The 19,104-nt window shown below is 39.2% G+C and overlaps 4 protein-coding genes and 1 pseudogene across 10 annotated transcripts in view; 3 read left to right on the forward strand and 2 right to left on the reverse strand.

Moving 5' to 3' along the window:
- LOC116262640 (probable serine/threonine-protein kinase WNK6) overlaps positions 1-332 on the forward strand; it is a 1,811-nt gene extending 1,479 nt beyond the window's left edge. Inside the window, 1 exon segment of the mRNA XM_031642123.2 lies at positions 292-332. Within this exon segment, the coding sequence (XP_031497983.2) occupies positions 292-332 (41 nt within the window).
- The window catches only part of LOC116263238 (protein yippee-like At4g27745), a 21,888-nt gene extending 14,238 nt beyond the window's left edge, over positions 1-7,650 (forward strand). For 4 of the 5 annotated variants that reach the window (XM_031642896.2, XM_031642898.2, XM_050079943.1 and 1 more), the window contains 4 exons: positions 3,128-3,253; positions 4,568-4,744; positions 4,845-4,932; positions 7,556-7,650. The gene's annotated coding sequence lies outside the window, so the exon portion shown is untranslated. The remainder of the gene's footprint in view (positions 1-3,127; positions 3,254-4,567; positions 4,745-4,844; positions 4,933-7,555) is intronic. The other variant, XM_050079944.1, reaches the window with a different exon arrangement.
- Positions 392-1,187, forward strand: LOC116263169 (protein yippee-like At4g27745; annotated as a pseudogene).
- A 1,555-nt stretch (positions 7,651-9,205) lies between the features above and the next one.
- Positions 9,206-12,706, reverse strand: LOC116262034 (probable serine/threonine-protein kinase WNK6). Its single transcript, XM_031641041.2, has 7 exons — positions 12,001-12,706; positions 11,742-11,779; positions 11,412-11,639; positions 11,068-11,288; positions 10,822-10,979; positions 10,300-10,744; positions 9,206-10,160 (listed from the first exon to the last, which is right to left on the reverse strand). The coding sequence occupies exons 1-7, from the start codon at positions 12,181-12,183 to the stop codon at positions 9,373-9,375; spliced, it is 2,061 nt and encodes a 686-aa protein (XP_031496901.1). The 5' UTR covers positions 12,184-12,706; the 3' UTR covers positions 9,206-9,372.
- Positions 12,707-14,502: 1,796 nt separating this feature from the next.
- On the reverse strand, positions 14,503-18,915 carry LOC116262035 (pentatricopeptide repeat-containing protein At3g53170). Of its 3 annotated transcripts, none has more exons than XM_031641044.2 (5): positions 18,434-18,915; positions 16,597-17,695; positions 16,064-16,404; positions 15,250-15,318; positions 14,503-15,148 (listed from the first exon to the last, which is right to left on the reverse strand). In XM_031641044.2, the coding sequence occupies exons 1-3, from the start codon at positions 18,800-18,802 to the stop codon at positions 16,385-16,387; spliced, it is 1,488 nt and encodes a 495-aa protein (XP_031496904.1). In that variant the 5' UTR covers positions 18,803-18,915; the 3' UTR covers positions 14,503-15,148; positions 15,250-15,318; positions 16,064-16,384. The 3 variants fall into 3 exon arrangements, with proteins under 3 accessions (XP_031496904.1, XP_031496903.1, XP_031496902.1); XM_031641043.2 differs by having other exon boundaries at positions 15,243-15,318; XM_031641042.2 differs by having other exon boundaries at positions 14,505-15,318.
- Between the last annotated feature and the right edge of the window lie 189 nt (positions 18,916-19,104).

The raw sequence follows: 19,104 nt of genomic DNA on the forward strand, positions 1-19,104 counted from the left end.
TTTGCGATTAGTATAGCGTCAAGTAAACACGACACATGAAACTTAGGAAGAAATTATCGTGTCTGCTTGCTGTAATTAAAGATGAACTTCCTATTTTCTAGCTCATATGCTTTAGGCCAGGTTATTTATAACGTCAAATGGTTGATGGATAAGAATAAAGCTCCTGATCTACGTCGTTTTTTTTGTTTTTATTATTTTATAAACTTGTTCGGTTTTGATGCCTTCTAAGCATGGTGTTTATTCTTTACACTCTGCTTATTTTTATTTTTAGTGCTGATGTTTTGGTTTCAGTATTCCTTCGGACATGGATTTGTTTCTTGAATGGAAGTTAGCATGCTTGTCATGACTAAGTTTTAAACTTGTTTGGTTTCAATTTTACTTGATGATGTAGTGATCTTACAGAGTGAAGTAGCATCTGTTGAGCCTGTACAAGACAGAACTGATGGTTGAATCGGATGGACCACGACTATATAGTTGCTGCAATTGTCGGAATAATGTCTCTCTTCACGACGATATCATATCGAAGGCATTTCAGGTGACTGCTTTTAGCCATTGCAGACTTTTTTGTGTCTTAGCATCTGACTTGTTTTTGGGGATCCCTCATAATGACCTGCAAACAGATTTCTCTTAGTTTACTTAGAAATTCTCTTCCTAGCTGCTTGCATTCTGTTTTGCTGAATTCAACTCAGCTACCAATTTTCCTCCAAATTTGCACTTTCATTCTATTTCACCATAGTGTATTAATCGTGTCTGTAATCTGTCTAGGGAAGACATGGCAGAGCATTCCTCTTTGCTCATGCAATGAATGTAGTTTTAGGGCCAAAAGAGAACGGCAGCTGATGACCGGTTTTGCACACAGTTGCTGATGTTCATTGCTGTGAATGTCGGGAGATCTTGGGATGGAAGTATGTAAGGGCTTATGAAGAAACACAAAAGTACAAAGAAGGAAATACATATTGGAAAAGTTAAAGATTGTCAAGGAAAACTGGTAGCTCTTTCTGTTCTGCTTTGTGCTGATGTCTGCGACTTCTTTGGTGGTGCATCCAGATGTTCATCATGTACAGAAATCTTGATAGATGAAAATATTCAGCCATTGCTGATTGTGTATCCTCTGTTGCTGCAGCCGGTGGTCTGTGTTCTGGATTCAAACTGCTATCTGTTTTATTCTTATTAGTCTTGTTCATTCATAAAGTTCAACTGTATATAAGTGGAAGTTCCAAAACGAAGGATTTCTGTTGACAGTTCATCCTTCACTGAACTGGACATGAATTCAATGTGAACAGTGTGTACCTTCTTACATGGTGCTTGCATATCTGAGAAAATGGTTTTAGATGTTTGTTATCGTTGCAGTCCACTTTATGATTCCCTCCTACTCTTGACTTGGAAATAAGCGAAGTGAAAGTCTTCTTGGAGACAACCGGTAAGTGTGAAATTATAGAGACAAGAATAGCGTGGAGCCCGTGCAAGGATGACACATAAATGACTAAGTGAAATTCTTGCAAAGACAAGTTACGTATTGAGGGAGGCATAATTGCCATGCATGAAAATTCAGTGGTGTTTTGATGATGACCGCACAAGTTGTCTGTGGAGAAATGTAAGTGGCAATGTAGAGGCATTCTTTAACAAATATTGAAAATGCTAGAATGCCTGCAGGACAACCAGATCTTTGTTCTCTGTAAAGTACTTGGTGTTGAATGTCTATGGAATGTTTACGTACTTTTTGAGGTATTGAGATCTGGTCACTGCTTGGACAATACATCTGTTGTGCCAATTGAAATCCATGGCGGCCTTATCTCTATTGACCTCGTGGGTATACTGGTAAGCTTTAAGGCAAAAATCACAGCTTAGTGACTAAATACCGGCAAACGATCGGATAAACTCGTGGGCAGTGGCAGTAGAGTGTTATCCTATCAATCTTATGTAACTCTGCAGGTAAATCAAATGAGAGGTGGTTATTACCAGTGTATGGACAGACATAAATCGGATTTGAATACAGTACAAGCGTCATTTTCAAGGTTGAAAAGACCGTCAGCAATCTCATTAGTTTGAGATGGGTCATTAAGATCGACCATTGAGTCACGCAAGCCCGCAAGTTGTCGTGGGGTCTTCAAAAATTGGTAGCCATCAAAATGGGATAACGTGGTGAGCACGATTCAAAGTGCCTTCTTATCAAATCATGTTGATCACTTTATGATTTTGACTAAAATAAGTGAAGTTAAAAAGCCCATTATCCCATGGTCGGTAAAGCGGTTCATTTCAAAGGGATTTGGGTTACAAATTCTGCGATCGCTGTTATGATCTAGCCATGCAACCGCGCCCGCCCGCGAGGATCGAGTGAAATTTCACGCAAAAAAAAGTCGGCCCTGCCAGGGCCGACTTTTTTTCGGGTGAAAGTTCACCCGTCGTGGCCCTTACCCATCGACGACTTGCAAGGGCCGAAGCGGAGGGGGACGAGTGAAATTGGAAGAGGGGGAATGGGAGGACGCAGAGGGGGAAGGGAGTAGCGGAGGGGGAAGCGACGACGGGTAAGGGAGAAGCGGAGGGGAGAAGAGGGGAAGGGAGAAGCGGAGGGGGGAAGAGGGAGAAGGGAGAAGAGGGGGAAGGGAGGAGCAGAGGGGGAAGGGGGCTGTCCACCGGACTACGCAGAGGGGGAACTGTCAGGGGAAGGGAGAAGCAGAGCGGGAAGGTTGGAGAGGGAAAGAAGAGAAATAAGGAATAAGGGAGACCGTGAGACCGTGATCTCTTGCAGTCATGGCCGTGGTAGAGAACGCCGGCGTGGACTTGGGGCGTTTGATTGTCATTGGCTGGCCGGAATTTTGGTGACAAAGTGTTTTTTTCAGATTTCAACAGTCACTTAGAAAGTCTCTCATTCATTTTACCATGTGCATCAAAACACAGTTAATTTTAGTTAATTTTACCTGCAAAAAAACTTTCCTATAGATCCTCAAATCGAAGGTAGGTTAAGTTTCATCTTGTATTTTTTTTTAGAAAATTTACCGTAGTAAATTTACCACGTTAAATTTTTCCTTGCCATCAAACGAGCCTAAAGGAAAGAGAAAAAAAAATGTGAAGTTTTAGCTAGATTTCAACTAAAAACATTTTTTTTTTCCTTTGTTGTATGTTCCAGATTTTGAAGAATGGCCCGGCGTATGATATACACACAAACCAAATAGAACCCAATTCGCTTTGCCAATGCATATATGTGGATCTTTGATGCTCTTCATTATCGTAATTTTTGGATAAGAAACAAGATGTAAGTCGTGTTATTTCATAAATAAAAGAGTATCATTAAGACTTTTGAAATATTACTGCCGGCTATGAGAACCTAAGCCCACTGATCTAAATCGGTAGATAAGCTAAACCAGTGGGATTTAATATTGCCAATTCAAAAGGATAATTGCGATCATGCTTTCTTTCAAAACTTGTTCTCCGTTTATTCATTTATTAGACGTTCTGATTTGGCTTTAGTCATATTTGGTAATGTTATATATTAATACATACTCTTTAAAGCCCTGAGTTCTTTGGAACGCAATGTTCCAATAACAAAAGGGGAGTAAATCAAACATCGGGTGAAGAATGTGTTCCCTCTTTATGAAAGGGGAAATGAACAGAAGGGAAATTTATGCCAACCCTTCCTCCCGCGCGCACGCTTGGTTCATGCTCCTCTCCGCCCTCATACCGCTTCATTCGCCAGGTTCTCTTTCTGTCGCTCAATCTGCCTCCCTCTCTCTCGCATGATGCCGCATGTCTCAGGGGTCTCTCTCTTTCTCTCTCTCTCTCTCTCGCCCCTAAACTCTCACAAGACTTCTCCATCAGTGCGACCGTGGAAATATCTGATGTGGATGTGTGGTGCATGCGGATTGAATGATCCATTTACATCTATTGTTTGTTTGCCTTCAGAGAATTGGAGAGCGTAATTTGCCTATTCGACCCGTCTTTCTCCGTCAAACTGTTGTGCTATATGTTACACGCTTACATCTTGTCTCCTAAACCGTAAATAATCTGAACTCTGCAACTGCTTAGGTTTCCCGATAACAGTAATGTGGTTAGTCTCTTACGCCTCGCTCCCTTGCCCTCGTCCTTTTAATTACTCAGATTCTGCTTTACGTTGCATAGGCAGAAGCTATGCCCTCAGAGCAATTTATTTTCGACTCTTGCATTCTGATTGTGGTTAATCTTGTTGCTTCCGCTTTTTCATGCATCTATTGATCCAATTCTTGAAACTTGAAATTCGAGATACTTTGAGGATTTCACCATATGATGTTCTGAAAGGGATGATAGTTCTGTCCTTCTAGGCGAATGTCTCTATATGTCCGAAGTCGGTGTTTAACCCATCTTCACCAAACGTTCAAATAGTATTGAAACAAGTATAGTCACCGCAAGGGTTCCTTTCTCGAGGACATATTATTCTATTTGTTTCGCACTTGGATTTCAACCTCAATATACTAAAGGCATTTTCCATCTCTTGAATTGATTCTTCATTTTCTTTCTTCGGGTAAAATTTGTTGTGCATGGAACTTATTTATTTTTCAATTAGTTGCAATTACAGCATTTCACAATTGGACAGGTACGAGGATAGTTTGTAAGATATTATTGTAGTCAGCTCCAGTGGAACTGCTAAGTTCTTGAAATGTTGTTCTGCCCAACCTGTGGCAACATGCTGCTAGTGCAGCGCCCGAACCTTGGTCAATCTTCAAGGTTCTTCTGCCCAACCTGTCCATATGCGTATCCTATAGAACGTGAGGTAAGTATCTCTGGGCTTCTTTCTTGCATTTGTTGTTATTGTTTCTGGTTACTATACCTACTTTGTTGTTTAACAGCACTATTATTTCATGATATTGCAGATTTCTGTCAAGCAAAAACTCAAAAAGAAAAAATTAGATTTAGTATTCAACTACGAAGAAGCCATGAAAAATGCGAGCAAAAGTCAAGGTATCTTTCTGTTTCATAAGCACTTTCACTGCATTGAATGTCTATGACGACGAGTTCACGCTTGGATGAAGTGCACATATCAATTGCAGTTTCCACCGCATTCAATCTTGACCATTGAGGTCTCTAGTAAACATCGCTAGCCAGTAGACCCCATAGGAAGCCTGGGTGGTATCTGAAAAAAAGCAATGAAATGACTGGTAGAAACTCAATAGCTAAATTGCCTGCAGTATTTAAAGTATACATGCTTCGCTCAAAGCGAATATTATAATTAAATGGCCATTTATGTAAAAATATTAAAATTTTTAACCGTTATTCATTGTCACAGAAATACAAGCACATGTAACAGTAAATTGATATAAGGCTTCAAATTAATCAATACCCCGTTAAGCAATGTACTTCAACAGTTGGCGATGAACAGGACATTTTAGATATATGCCATATATGCAACAGCTAGAAATTCCATATATTGCATCATGAGACAATACTAACGATATGGATGGAAATGAAGCTGAGGATGTACACACACACACACACACACACACACACATAGAGAGAGAGAGAGAGAGATTACTGTATCAATTTACCTTAAAACCCATAGGGAACAAAATTTCAGGAGATAAAAGGATTCTTTCTTGACTGGGTACTTAATCAATGAATCAGCTAGGTGGTCTAATTGATATCGGATAGGTACTGTTAGGGTCGTCCTAGTTAAAGACTGGGAATGATTAGGCCAACTAGTACCCATCTTGACAAAGCCAACTCGGATTAGCTGCATTATTGAGGTGAATTGCAACAATCGCATTATTTACATCTCGAGACAATTGTATGATGTTTTGGAAAAAAAAAACATTCTCTTGCTCACATTTTTGCAATAAAATTACCAGTAGAAATGACAATCATCTGTGTGAGGAAGAACAGAATGCAAAATTATGTTTTCAGATGAAAACGTGCTTTCTTCAGGAGCTTTTCACAAAGATACGTTGCAATGAAGAATTAAAAGATTCATTAGCATTTTATAACAAAATGTTTTGATATTTATCAAACTATCCTGGTAAAAAGTTAAAATTGACAATAGATGAAACCATTTATTTTACTATGAAGAACGGTTGGAATGTTTCACTTGTACACTTTGTTGATGTCTAACCAAACGAATGTTACAAAGGTTATAAATGAAGTTGTGCGCCGATGGACCTCTCCTCCAGCATTTCCAAATGGAAGTTGTTATTCCACTGTTTCTCTTCAAGCCAGATTCTTTATGGTTCGTATTAGTCAAACAGATAAATAAAAATGAAATAACACATTATGCAGCACTTATTGTCTGCAAAGCTTTTTTTCCGAACTGATTGACTTCCAGTAGAAACTACAGTCCTAATTGGAATCCTACAAAGATTAAGCTTGTGTTACCTTGTGGACTAAGATACCTGAACGATTGGTTTCCGTATAGCTTAGGAGTAATGGCTACGGGTGGACTTGGTCAAATTTAGATCGACTAACCTGTCAAGGCCATAAACCCATGGCCTCCTGGAAACTGTCAAATGCTGAGTTGTATGCCTCTAAGTTTGATGAGGTGAATGTCTAATGTCAAGGAAAGTTTTTCTAATCATCTCATGACTGGTGTGTTTATTCTATGTTGAAACTTTAAATGGTATTTTCATTTATCATGTTTTAACCATCTAGAGGTTGATCGGCATTTATGAGTTTGGTGAACTTCATTTAAATTCTGAGTTGTCCTGTAAGGCCTTCTTTCAATGGCAATCAAAGACTTCAGTGGCTGACGTCGAAAAGTTTTCCTCATTTGAACTGAAATGTTCTGTCATTTGTGATCTCGTGCTTTTTTCTTTGTTTTATCTCCAGGAGTTGAAATACGCCTTTTAAGCTATGAACACCCTGCTGAGAAATATGTCCTGAATATTGTATGGTTATGTTGATCTAATGATAATGTGGGATGGGTGAAAGTTTCTCTTGCAGTATCAAATGGTCTTCAATACTCTTAAAAGTCCCTGCATATCTGTCATGAAAGCATTCCTTTTTTCATCTTATCTTCATGTTATGATAGAATTATTGCAAGTTTTTCATTTCATTTTCATTCATAAGTTTCCATTTACTATGATTTCTTTCTCATAAAAACATATGCCAGTGGAGATTTCCAAGAACAAAGTTGATTTTCTTTTTTTTGTCGATGCTGCACCCAAGTGTTAATTTATCCTATTGTTGAGAGAGAGAGAGAGAGAGAGAGAGAGAGAGGGAGGTGTTTGCTTGAGGCACTGAGTGGTGGATTGGTAGGAAGTCCTGGTTGAAGAAGAGAGGTCAATTTGCCCCTAAAACATATGGTACTTACTGGGTCCTAAGGAGCTCAAAAATTTTAATGGAATAATCTGAGATGCGGCTGAAATGACAGGATAGATTTCTCCATTTTGCATTGGATCATCATGTGTGGCCTGACACAAAACTCAGACAATGCGTTACTAGTACTTTTCAATAAAACAGGCAAAACATTTTTGCTTTACTGTTGGCTCGATTTCCCGTGTAAAAACAATATTAGAAGAATTGTCCATGTTTTACAGTGAACAACTAGGGATGTTTTTTACCAGTTTCACCAATTGTTTTTTCTTTACTCATGCAGAAACCTGCCCACGATGTGGTCATGGGGAAGCATACAGTTATGACATGCAGACGCGATCTGCTGATGAAGGTGCAACAATTTTTTTCACATGCTGCAATAGATCGTGTGGGCACCAATGGCAACACTTCAATTAACCTAGTCTGTCAAGCCAGAGAGGGTTTGTCAAGAATTGACAGCAAGCATTTCCATCATTTTTGCATGGTTATTTAGCTTGCTAGCTCCTTATCTTTGAAGTTTGGGTAGTAACCTGCTCTTAAGCTTCTCTGTGTTCTACTCCCTTGAGTTCGGTGTCTGCTTGACTGTTAGTTTCCAGGCTATATTAGGCACTTTTCGCCATGCAGACATTCGTCTCCTTGTTGTTCTTGCTTTTTTCTTTACATTGTTTCCTCAGATGGTTCCCAATCAAAACAGGATGAAAAAATAGGACTGCTGTTTTGGTGAAATATAGATATGACTTAGGAGAGTTGAACTTTATTAAAACTATGGTTTAAAAAAAAAAACAGAAAACAAAGAAATCCTTTCGGTTTACTTTATCATTCTATGATTGGTGGTGTATGGAGATTCTTCTCTCTATTATGCGCTCGCCAACAAGATCTCAGAACACCTGGTTAAGGGATTGACTTAACGCCTTCAAAATTTGGGAGCTGAAAAGTTACGTACATATGAACATCCATCATATGGTTGGTGTAAATCCATTTGCAGTTTAAGTTGACCTTAAGTAAGCTTCCTAATGTTAGGTTGTGTTTGCAGAATTAAGCTTTGTTCCTGGCAACCCCAGTATATATGTTCGCCACACTAAAGCCTGTATCGATTAATGAAGAACGATATTTGTGTAGTTGGGGGTTTCTTTGATGGGGTTGTCTATAATACCTGCCTTGAAATAGCATGGAACTTGAGAACATTGGGTGGATTTCATTGTCCCAACGGTCGGTATTTTTTAAGATTGTTATTTCAGTATTTTATTTTCTTTATATATTATTTGCTCAAATTTTAAGGATCCCTTCTCTCCTTGATGAATATTTTCGTTCAAGGTTCTCTCTCTTTCGACGATAATTGCAGTACTCTGATTTCTCCGGGGGGTCCTCACTTTTGCTGAGAACTGCCAAACGAAAGTTGAGATTAAACGAAACTTTATACTTGTTATAATCCTTCAGCTTTTAATTTTAACATTTTTGGCAAAACGCGTATATCGGGCAAATGAGAAAAATGAGGCCTTGTTATGATTACTGACAAAAGTTGCTTCCTGATTCGAATTTCTCTAGAAAACCCTGCGACTTGAATCTGGCGTCTCCCTCGTTTGTGAAGAGGAATTTTAAACTTTAACGGCAATGGTTGTTTATGTTTCCGCTGTTTGGTTTGCGTGGCGCGTTAACTTTTTTTACAACTTGAAATGCATGAATCTAATTTTTTCGAGCACGTGTCGATTGATAGTTCAAGCACTGACTGAACAACACTATCTTTTGCCGAGAAGAGTTCGATTGACCTGCCAAGACGTGCTCCTAAGTCCTTGAATCTGATGGAGGTGAAGAGATTAAAACCAGCACTCTTTCTTGCTCTTAACTTTATACAGAGATAGGAAGGGGAGTCCAGGAGTCCTCTTAACTAGTCAGCAGCACAATCAAGCACATCATGACTGCTTGCTTGAGAATCTTCTGAGAAAACTCTTTAATTCATCATGATATTTCCCCACACAGAGAAAAGTTGATAAAGAAAATCAAGACGTTGCTCGAAACGGAACAAGTTTATTTTCGAGCAAATGATCAAAGACATTCCTCGAAAATTAAGGGAAACAATGATCAATGTCAAGCTAATTAGCGTCAAGCAGCTGGCTGTTTATTCTTTGTGGCCCACCGCTTCCTAGCCTCCTCAAGTGCTTCATCACGCTGCCTCGAGAGTTCCTGAAACCATTGCTGGTACTGCTGGCTAATCAAATCAAATTCCGCTTTCAACTCCTCATCCTCGTCTTCCTCCAAAGACGATGAGGCATAGCTCCGGGTGTTCGCAATATCAGCAAAATCGTTTAAATTACAGACTGACAAATCTAAATTTGCCACATCTGCGACGTTGTTTTCCCTCGTTTCAGGAACCAAATCAACAACATTAGAACATTCAGTTGAGACCCCAGAGGCAACTGACTCAAGGGATTCCTGGTCCGCTGCAGCAGCAGAACTTGAAGGGGAATCAAATCCACCATGGGACATGGCATCGTCTGGTTTTGTAAATGCACCATCCTCATGCTGCCGCTTTATGGAACCCTCCACAGAACTCAGATCAATGCAATAATTCTCCAAATCTGACCCAGACAGGACATCTTCTATGCCTTTGACAGCACTGCTTCCATGTACTCCATCCCATGAATAACCAACGGAGAACCGAGCATGCTCCGGCACCTTAGATTCTGTCCGGACACAGTTTGTTCCATTTTCTGAGGGGGGAACGGAAGGTTCCCACTCAGGTATTAGTTTCATTATCAGGAAATCAATGAACTCTGCAATAAATGTGACATCTTGATCAGAGAGATCTAGCTGCTCCACCATCTCACTGGCCACCGAAAGTGCCGTGTCACTGTCAAGGTAAAACATAAAATGCACATTCTTCACACGACCTACAACAAAAGATTATCTTGTCATTACGAAGCTATGGCTATAATTGAAACAACCCAAGGCCCAAGGATTGTCTAATGTAACTGACGTGCAAATTCAGTTAATTAATCTTCCCACCCATTATATCAGATCATCACTTACCATCAGGGCCAGCAATCCTCAGAACTAGAGATATAGAATTAGCATCAGTTTTGTCTCCCTTCAACCTGAACGAATAGTTCTTTTTGGACCTCTCGTATTCCAAGCTTGGAAAGCAGTGGGTATTTATGCTGTTCCTCGAATTAGTGCTCATAGATGACTGCTTGTAGTCATAATCTATGTCCATTGATAATGGTCCAGACTTCACCTGAGTAACAGAAGCCGCATCAGAGTGCACAGACGAACCTTCCAAGTTTGAGGTTTGGGGCACTAAAGTGGGTAATTGCAGAGAGTTGCAGGCTTGCTCTTTTAAATCAATGTGCTGAAGAAATTGATATTTCAAAAGCTCCCTTGCAGAAGGCCTTTCCGATGCTGGGGCTAGACATTTCTCAATAAGCAACTTTACTTCAGGATCATTAACCATGTCTAAGGCTGCAGGTTTGATCCCCTGAAAGGGAAATAATGGATGAATAGCAATACCAGACATAATAAGATCAATTTAACCTAACACATCAGCAAGCTTACAGAAGAGACTTTCTTATAAATCTGGGCTGGGTTCTTGCATTCACTGTAAGGGTACTCAAATGTGACCATCTCCAATAAGCACATGCCGAAGGAATATATGTCAACAAGTTCGTTGTACTCTTCTTCATAAAGCTCTGGAGCCATGAACTCAGGAGTCCCTAAGGTAAAGAGAGTTGGATAGCAGTAAAGATTGACAAAAACCAAAATCAAAATATCAACCCACAAACAATTCAAGTTATTAGTTACCAATCACGCTTCGGGCACTAGGCTGCTGCATAATAGTTGCTAATCCAAGATCTCCGATCTTTACTTGCCCATGATTTCCATTAACGAAAATGTTATCACATTTCAAATCTCTGTGAATAATGGGTGGATTATGCCCATGAAGATATTGCAGTCCACGAAGAATCTGTCTGGCCCAGTTCTTTACAGCCTTCATGTCCACCTTTTTATGTTTCAGACGGTACCTAATATTATTTGAAAATTTATTTCACTGCCATATCTACAAAGATCTCAAAGTATACCACAAAAAATTAAGAATTTCATGATAAGTCATGAAACAATAATTGAAAGGGGTGACTCCAACTTACTTTCTTAGACTCCCAGACGTAAACAACTCCGTAATTATGTTGATGGTCTTCTTCTGCTCATCGACCCATGAACTAAAAAATTTGATAATGTTATCGTGTTTAAGCGATTTCAGCAAATGCACTTCCGAATACAATCTCTCTAAATCTTCAGGCGACCGTAAGACATCGCCCATTTTGACTTGGTTCCATGCCACTTCTATCCCATCTACTTCATCAAATGACCTGTATCTGGATAGACAAGGTTAAGAGGCCCAATCCCAACTCTCTTTGTTCTTCACCTTCAAATTTGGATAAACGATGGAAAGAAAAAATGGAAATTTTGAAGGATACACAGTCTTGAATGCTCCCTTACCCAAAACTTCCGTATACTGATAACAACCATACAAGATCGCAATCAAATAAATGCTAATGCAAATATCATAAGATATAAGCTATGAACAAATAATACAACAATAGATTCAATTATTTGAGGGAGAAAAAAAGAACCTCCATCAAAAATCAGTCTGAGAATCCTATAAACATAAAACGAATTTTCGATCATCTTTTCACAGATGAGAATGAGGCCATTCCCATTGTCGACAGAACTCACCCGGATGTATCGACCACTAGGGTCCGTTTCCGCAATCTCCAAATCAGGCAGCTCTGATTCGCCGGAACACCGGTCTCCGGTCGGCGAGCCGTTCATGTTATCGGAATCCCTAAAAAATGATGCAAGCCAACGCAAAAGGACCCCGCAGCCTCGCCTTCTCAGAGACGAGCCACGGCAGTCCATCGCATCGGCATCTCACTGCGCCTACCAGCGAATCCTTCGGACGCGGCCGCGGACAAAGACGAACCAAACGCCAACCGGAACCGCAATCGACACCAAAGGCCCACCCTACCTCTCTGCGACGACCCCAAAATCATTCCCCCCTTAATCGATGCTTCCATTCCAGAAACACCCTTTATCCACAAGAACTACCAGGTCCTAACCCCCACGCCGTGCCGCCGTGGGGCCATCTTCGCCGTCGCCGCCGCAGAGAGGTGAAACCAAAACCTCCCTTAGAAACCAAGCCGTACCATCTCTGCAATCCCTGCTGGAAGAGGATGAACCAAGAGAAGAGAAGAGAAGGCAGCTGAAAACCCTAACTGATGGAATTGGGCAGAGAGAAAACCCTACAATTATGCGGAAGGGGCATTCTAGGGTTCGGTGGTGGCGCTAGGTGGCGCCAGAGCGGAAGAACCGGATGAATCAAACAGATGGATGGCACCGGGAAACCCCTCGCTTCCCTCCCTTCCCTCTGCGCCAAGATGGACACCCCAACTACCTAACTTACCTGTCACCTATTTATCATTTTTTTCCTTTATTTCATTATTTTATTTATTAACTAAATAAAGTTATTTGTTTTCCCAAATAAATCTTCTCTTATACAAAAATAATGTGCATAATTTTTTTTATTTATTTTGGAAGCTTTATTTGCAAATAAATGATTCATGGGATGCTCACAATATTCCCAACACATTTGGGTCAATTGTAGAAAGAATCACAAGAAGGCCTGGCATCCTCTTTTTTCATTTCTTTTTTCCCAAAATTTTAATGGTAAAACTTCACGGATCCGATCACTTAATCAGCATGGACCCGCTTAAGTATCATTTCACTCCGGCACATATGCTTGTTCATTTCCTTTTGTTAAAATATGATTTTTCAAATAATTTAACTTAATTAAGAAATAGTTTTTTTCTGAAAAACTATATCACAAATGATACCATAATGATAAATTGAAATAGATTTACCATACTATTTATGTAGAATGAATTTACAAAATCAGTCTTTTTAACATGTGGGTTAAATATTTAGACCTTTAAAAGACTCCTGGTCTTTTGTCTTAAGTTTTCAAAGACATCTCAACTACACAAGTTTCTCATGTTTTCCAAATTTTTAGGCAAAAAGAATTATGTTTTAGTAACTTTTTAACGAAGATATCAGGTATGCAGCAAGCAACGCAATTAATATCAATAAAACTTATTAAAAAAGTGCATGGAAAAGCATTAATGTTGTGCCTTTATTGTTTTAAGTATTTTTAGAAATATTCCAAGTACATTAAATATATCAAATAAATTTCATTACCAACAGCATGCAAAGTTTAGCTCATTTTTTACTCACACGGCTTTGGTTCAGGGGACGTATCGTTCAAATTTCTGTCCCATCAATTTTTTCACGGCCTGAATGCCGGAGATGCAACATTTTAAATGTTTGCCCATTGATTCATGAAAGACAAAAATAAACGAAAATTTCAGCAACCAAAAACTTTAATTGATGATAATCGTTTGATTTATTTATGGTTGAGCAAAAAACAGAAAGAAAATTGTGATGAGCAGATGAACGTTTTTCTTTTTATTTTCTTCACAACTGGATGATAACCATCGTTCATTCACCTCAATATATAAATAAACATATATCCACTAATATTACTATTATCTAAAATATATATATGTATATTTAATAACCGAAAATTGTTTATTTTTCCAACTCCTTTTTAAGAAGGTGGACACAAAGAGACATTTATTTATTACAAAATCAGGCCCGAGACCCAAGGGATTCGAACACAATAAATGCCTTAAAATTTGCTTCGTATTTGCCAACCTCGTCAGTGTCCAAAAAAGGAAGGATTGGATTCATGTATGGATTTACGTTTAAAAATACTTCTTTTTTTTTTTTTTTAAATGGGAAGTAACTATTACCATATCTAGCTATTTCGATTTTCGATGTTGCTTAATCCAACTTGGAATGATATACGAATTCCAATGAAAAAATTACAAACGCGATCCGGAAGTATATATCGGGTATCCATAAGATTAACCCAATTAGATTACTAATCACATATTCGATATAGGATTTACCTTATCCAACCGCTTGAATCATCAATGGAATTGTTGGTCTATGTATGTCTTTGGTGCATTTCGTGCCACAACTTTTTTAAGTGTCCGTATTAATCTGCAAAGTTCTTCATTGCTTTGATTTTCATTTCATAGAAGAGAACTCATATTAATCTACAAAGTTCTTCATTCCTTTGATTTTCATAAGGAAAAATATACACCTCGGTCTCTTATCTATATGCCCTTTTAAACTTGGAGGATGTTGCAAATAACTTTGCCAAGAGGAAAATTTAGAACCCAGTATAATTTTTCTTAAAAAGAAAAACTGTAACAGTATTTCTATACTCTCTCTGTTTTGTCAAAATTGAATCATACATGTACTAGATTTCCTATCACGTAGTAGCCTACACAAGACAGTACAACTCTTCTAACATAAACTAACACATACCATCCTTAACTGATTAAGATTTTGTATGAAGAAAGGCAAGTTGTCCATTTCGAGTCGAGCTTTCTGTGAATTCATGAACAAAGTGTCTTCTCTCGTGCTGCGGAAAGAGAATACAAGGGTTTCAAGAGCTTCGGGCACGCATGCTCACAAAATCTTCTTTTTCGTTATAGCAGAAGCAATCTTATCAACCCTCAAAATCATCTTCTTTTCTGTTACAGCATAAGCAATCTCATCAACCCTTCCTAGAAATGAGTTGGAAGGGACACCCGTGCCTGAATCCTTGTTGAAATAGCAGCGAAGCACCCTAGTTCCTACATGTGCATTTCTCGAACACCAGTATGATCTCATCATTCTAGACCGTGTCGTTAGTGCCATCTTTTGCTTAGACCACTTCAAATTGAAAAATACATCTTGAATTCCACGATCTGTCAATCTGAGCAAGTGATTCAGGAGCCACTCACGATAATAATTAATGGTGCAATGTCCTGTCTTAATGAACATACAACTAGAAGTGGAAGCTACATAACTGCTTACACCATATTGGATTAGTAGATGCTTGTGCAATCCCCATGGAAGATGTTCTCGTCACCACAGGCACAACCACTGTCCATCAAAAACATGAAACTTTCTCATTATATCAATCAAATCGAGAAGATAAATCAGAAATTACATCTAAGCTTGAACAGTATCTACACTTTTGCCAAATTTTCATGCCATCATATGCCACATAATGTTTCTATATTTAAAAAACCCAGAAACTGAGAACAGAAGTCACAACTGAAAGATGATGAGCTAAGAGAACCTAATACTAGTAACTGTCACGGGGGCAATTGGCCAAATTTTGAGGTAAACAGTAACTAGTGCACCAACCAATTTCCTTCAGCATCAGCGTGCAAACTGTCAAAGAGATCCAGCATGTGACACTGGTCCAATCACAGTAGAGGCTCACTAATAACCAGAAGGTTATCCGTAGATAAAAGCAAACAAAATCCAATAACATGTGTTTCATTGATGAAATATGTACTTGATGTCAGTAAACACTCATATTCTTCACAAGGTAAGAGACAAATACATGTTCTTGCAACTTTAAGAACGAGTTATGGATTGACGCCACAAGAAGATAATCCAGGCAATATTTGACCAGCCATTTATGAAATGAAATCACTGAGAAAAAAAAAATTAACATAATATAGGGATGGACTGACATGATAAAAGAAATGACCTCTATATAGACCACAAAGAACATATAAAAAATTCACCCAATGGATCCAGCAGTGAATGAATAAACAAATTAAATAAATTCTAATATGTAGATCATGATACAGTTGCTGCACAACGTATTTCTTACATTCGTTATGATCCAACACGTTCTTTTCCCTTTTTCTCTTTTTCACAAGCTAAAAGACAAACACATATATGTCTCACTGCCTTGAAGTTCTGTATTTTTTCCCTGCCCCGTGCTGGCTGGAAGGAATCTCAAACTCTAATGGGAAAGTAGCTTGAATTCTATCTCCTTTCCTGCGTGATACTCCAAGTTCCAATGACTGTTTCTCCATTCCTCTCTTTCCATCGTTATCAACTTTTTACCTTCAGTCATCCAGTTGCAAAGAATGCAAAACTGCAGCTTGTTGTTTTGTATCTCCTAGTGTCAATCAGTTGAGAAAAATTTTTATGTCAATAATCTTCTGCCTGAAAGATGAAACAAATATGCAACAAATTAGAGGTGAAAAGGAGAACCGCTACAAAAGTTAAGGACTCAACAATACAAATATACAATTATAGGCATAGGAAAGGGAGCTAATCAGATCGAGAAAATAATGAGTCACTACTTTACTGTTGGCATAGAAAAAGAGCTAGTAAGCTAAAGAAACAATGAGTTACCAGTGCTGCGCCTCTGAATCCTAATGGCTTCAATTTCCAGCTCTTTAGCAGCCTCAATCATCCCCCTTGCATCATATGCCTGGACCATGGAAGCAAAAGTGATATCATCAGGCTGGCACTTCCTCCTTTTCATCTCCCCAAACATCTGCTTCATTGCTTTCAACTCCCCAGCACGACCATAGGCACTGATAATGCTGTTGAAAAATGTTGTGTCCAAAACTACATTAGAGTTATTTATTTGTCTTAGAATTGTTCCAAACTTATCGAGTCGTCCTGCTTTACTATATCCAGTGATAAGCGAAGTGTACGTGATGCAATTAGGCTTCATTCCTTGCTTCTTCATCACATCAAAGAAATATTCCATTTGTTGGATATTTCCAGCTTTACCAAATATCTCAATAATTATATTATAAGTAACTATTTCTGGTGAAAAAAAACGCCTCTTCATAAACTCCAAGACCAATTCAATCTTCTCATAGATGGCTGACTTACCATATGATTTGATCAAGATATTAAATGTTGTCAAATCCGGTTCAATGCCCATGACTTGAAATTCTTGATACCATGTTTCCATTTTCTCTATTTGGCCAGCATTCCCATAAGCCCATAAGAAAGAGTTCATTGTATATATGTCAGGCAAACATTTGCCGCCTTCCAGCATATCCATAAGCAAATCTTCCATCAATTCAAGCTTCCCCATCTTCCCATACCCATCAATGATTGTGTTATAAGTTACAATGCTGCAGTCAAAACCCAAATAGGACATCTCTGTCAGCAGCTTGTTGATCAGATCAAACCGATGCGACTTGCTGCAGCAGTTAATGAGAAGCGTATAAGCATATACATCTGGTTTGCATTCACAAACAGTCTTCATCTCGTCAAGTACACGAAATGCCTCATCCAAACGTCCGCTAAGGCCATAAACACCCATTAAAGAGGTGTAGACATCAACAGTTGGCTTCAGCCCTTCAGACAACATGAGTCTGAAGAGTTCACTTGCTTGTCCAGGTAGTTTGGACCTCCCAAGCATTCTAAAGAGTTGTACATAAGTTTGACATTTTGGAGTATACCAGTGTTGTATCCGAAGTAATCCAAATATCTGCAAATGCCAAAACAAACGAAAGCTACCACTTGATACTTCTAAAAACCTCTTACAAACATCCTATTATAAAAAATGCGAAAAATAAACATGATTTGTTTGGCAACGTTATGATCTTTGTCCGGATACGTGCAAAAGCAATTTTCGATTTCCTTGCAAAAACAATGTGAAAATCTATACGTAACTCAACAGATAAAAAAAGAGGCCCCACGTGACACATTCCCAACCATGTCCACCATAGCAAGATTAACAAGCATCGACTGAGATAAAACCTACTACTAATGAGACATTTTTATTTAAATATCCCAGTTGTTTCAAAAAATGAGAGAAAACAACGAAATTCGTAGACTCACCGGGCGAATCCCCTGAGATATTCAGAAAAAATTGCGCACAACCAGGTGAACTCTAAGCATTTGAAAACAACAAACCATAATCCTTATCAAAACAAAATTACCAAAATAAAAAAGAAGAATGCATTTAATCCCCACAAATGAGAACGCCATAACGGGAGCATAAACGAATAACCAATGAAAAGAAGTTTAATCCAGTGTCGATCGATTTCTCAAGCCGAATAAAGAGAACGCACTGTACCTACCAGTATCCAACGACTCAAAAGTAGGTAGAAAGTCCCCAAAAGAAGTACCTTCGAAAAACCAAATTTTTTAGTTCTGCAGACTCCCACTATCAATTACGTTCCTAAACCTCAATAAACACTTTAATTCTCCGCCTTTTTCATACCCTAAGAGCAGACTCCCACTGGTCCTGCTCGATGCTCTGAGATAAAGCCTCGAGTACAGCCTTTGGCCACAGCCGACCGGAACGCGAGAACCCTGCCTTACGCTGGACACTTCCAATAGCGGCCTCCGTCCTCAGGATCTGAGACATCCTCCGCTTCTCGTCCTTCTGGATGCCCTTGGTCGTCACCTCGACGGTCTTCTTCCCGGAGCTGGTGACGACCGGGACCGATATGGGTTGCCTCCATTCTCCGGAGACGTGCCGAAGAAGGCAAACGCCAGGAGGGCACCGGACTGGAGAACCGAAGACGTCGAGGGAGGCGGAGGACCCGAGCTTCGCCGGGTCGGCGAAGGCCGCGGAGCATAACGGCATGCCTAATTCCGAGTGACCGCCGGCTCGCCCGATGGAAATAATATCCTGGGGTTGGCCGGAAAAATGAAGGTGAAAGAGTGATGACCTCCCCGTGAAGCCCAATCAGCGGGAAAGGTTGACAAATTTTACGAGTACAGACGAAACTTTTTAGCGGAAATACAATAACGAGGTCGTGTTTAACTTTTTTCTTTCACATTTAGTGGAAACTTAAGAATGTGCCTAAAATTTTTTGACATATTAGTGTTCTTTTTGCCAGGCTCCTCAAACTTCGCCTTTCCTTTGCAAGTTTTTTTTTTTTAGTG

This window comes from Nymphaea colorata, chromosome 10, assembly GCF_008831285.2.
Source record: "Nymphaea colorata isolate Beijing-Zhang1983 chromosome 10, ASM883128v2, whole genome shotgun sequence".
Lineage (NCBI taxonomy): Eukaryota > Viridiplantae > Streptophyta > Magnoliopsida > Nymphaeales > Nymphaeaceae > Nymphaea > Nymphaea colorata.

Coding starts and splice junctions, on each gene's coding strand:
- LOC116262034 (XM_031641041.2), bottom strand. CDS start 12,183: ATGGACTGCCGTGGCTCGTCTCTGAGAAGGCGAGGCTGCGGGGTCCTT. Junction 11,289..11,411: donor ACGTCTGGGAGTCTAAGAAA/GTAAGTTGGAGT, acceptor AAATAATATTAG/GTACCGTCTGAAACATAAAA. Junction 10,161..10,299: donor GAGGATTGCTGGCCCTGATG/GTAAGTGATGAT, acceptor CTTTTGTTGTAG/GTCGTGTGAAGAATGTGCAT.
- LOC116262035 (XM_031641044.2), bottom strand. CDS start 18,802: ATGCCGTTATGCTCCGCGGCCTTCGCCGACCCGGCGAAGCTCGGGTCC. Junction 17,696..18,433: donor AGTGGGAGTCTGCTCTTAGG/GTATGAAAAAGG, acceptor TGGCATTTGCAG/ATATTTGGATTACTTCGGAT. Junction 16,405..16,596: donor GATTCAGAGGCGCAGCACTG/GTAACTCATTGT, acceptor TTCATCTTTCAG/GCAGAAGATTATTGACATAA.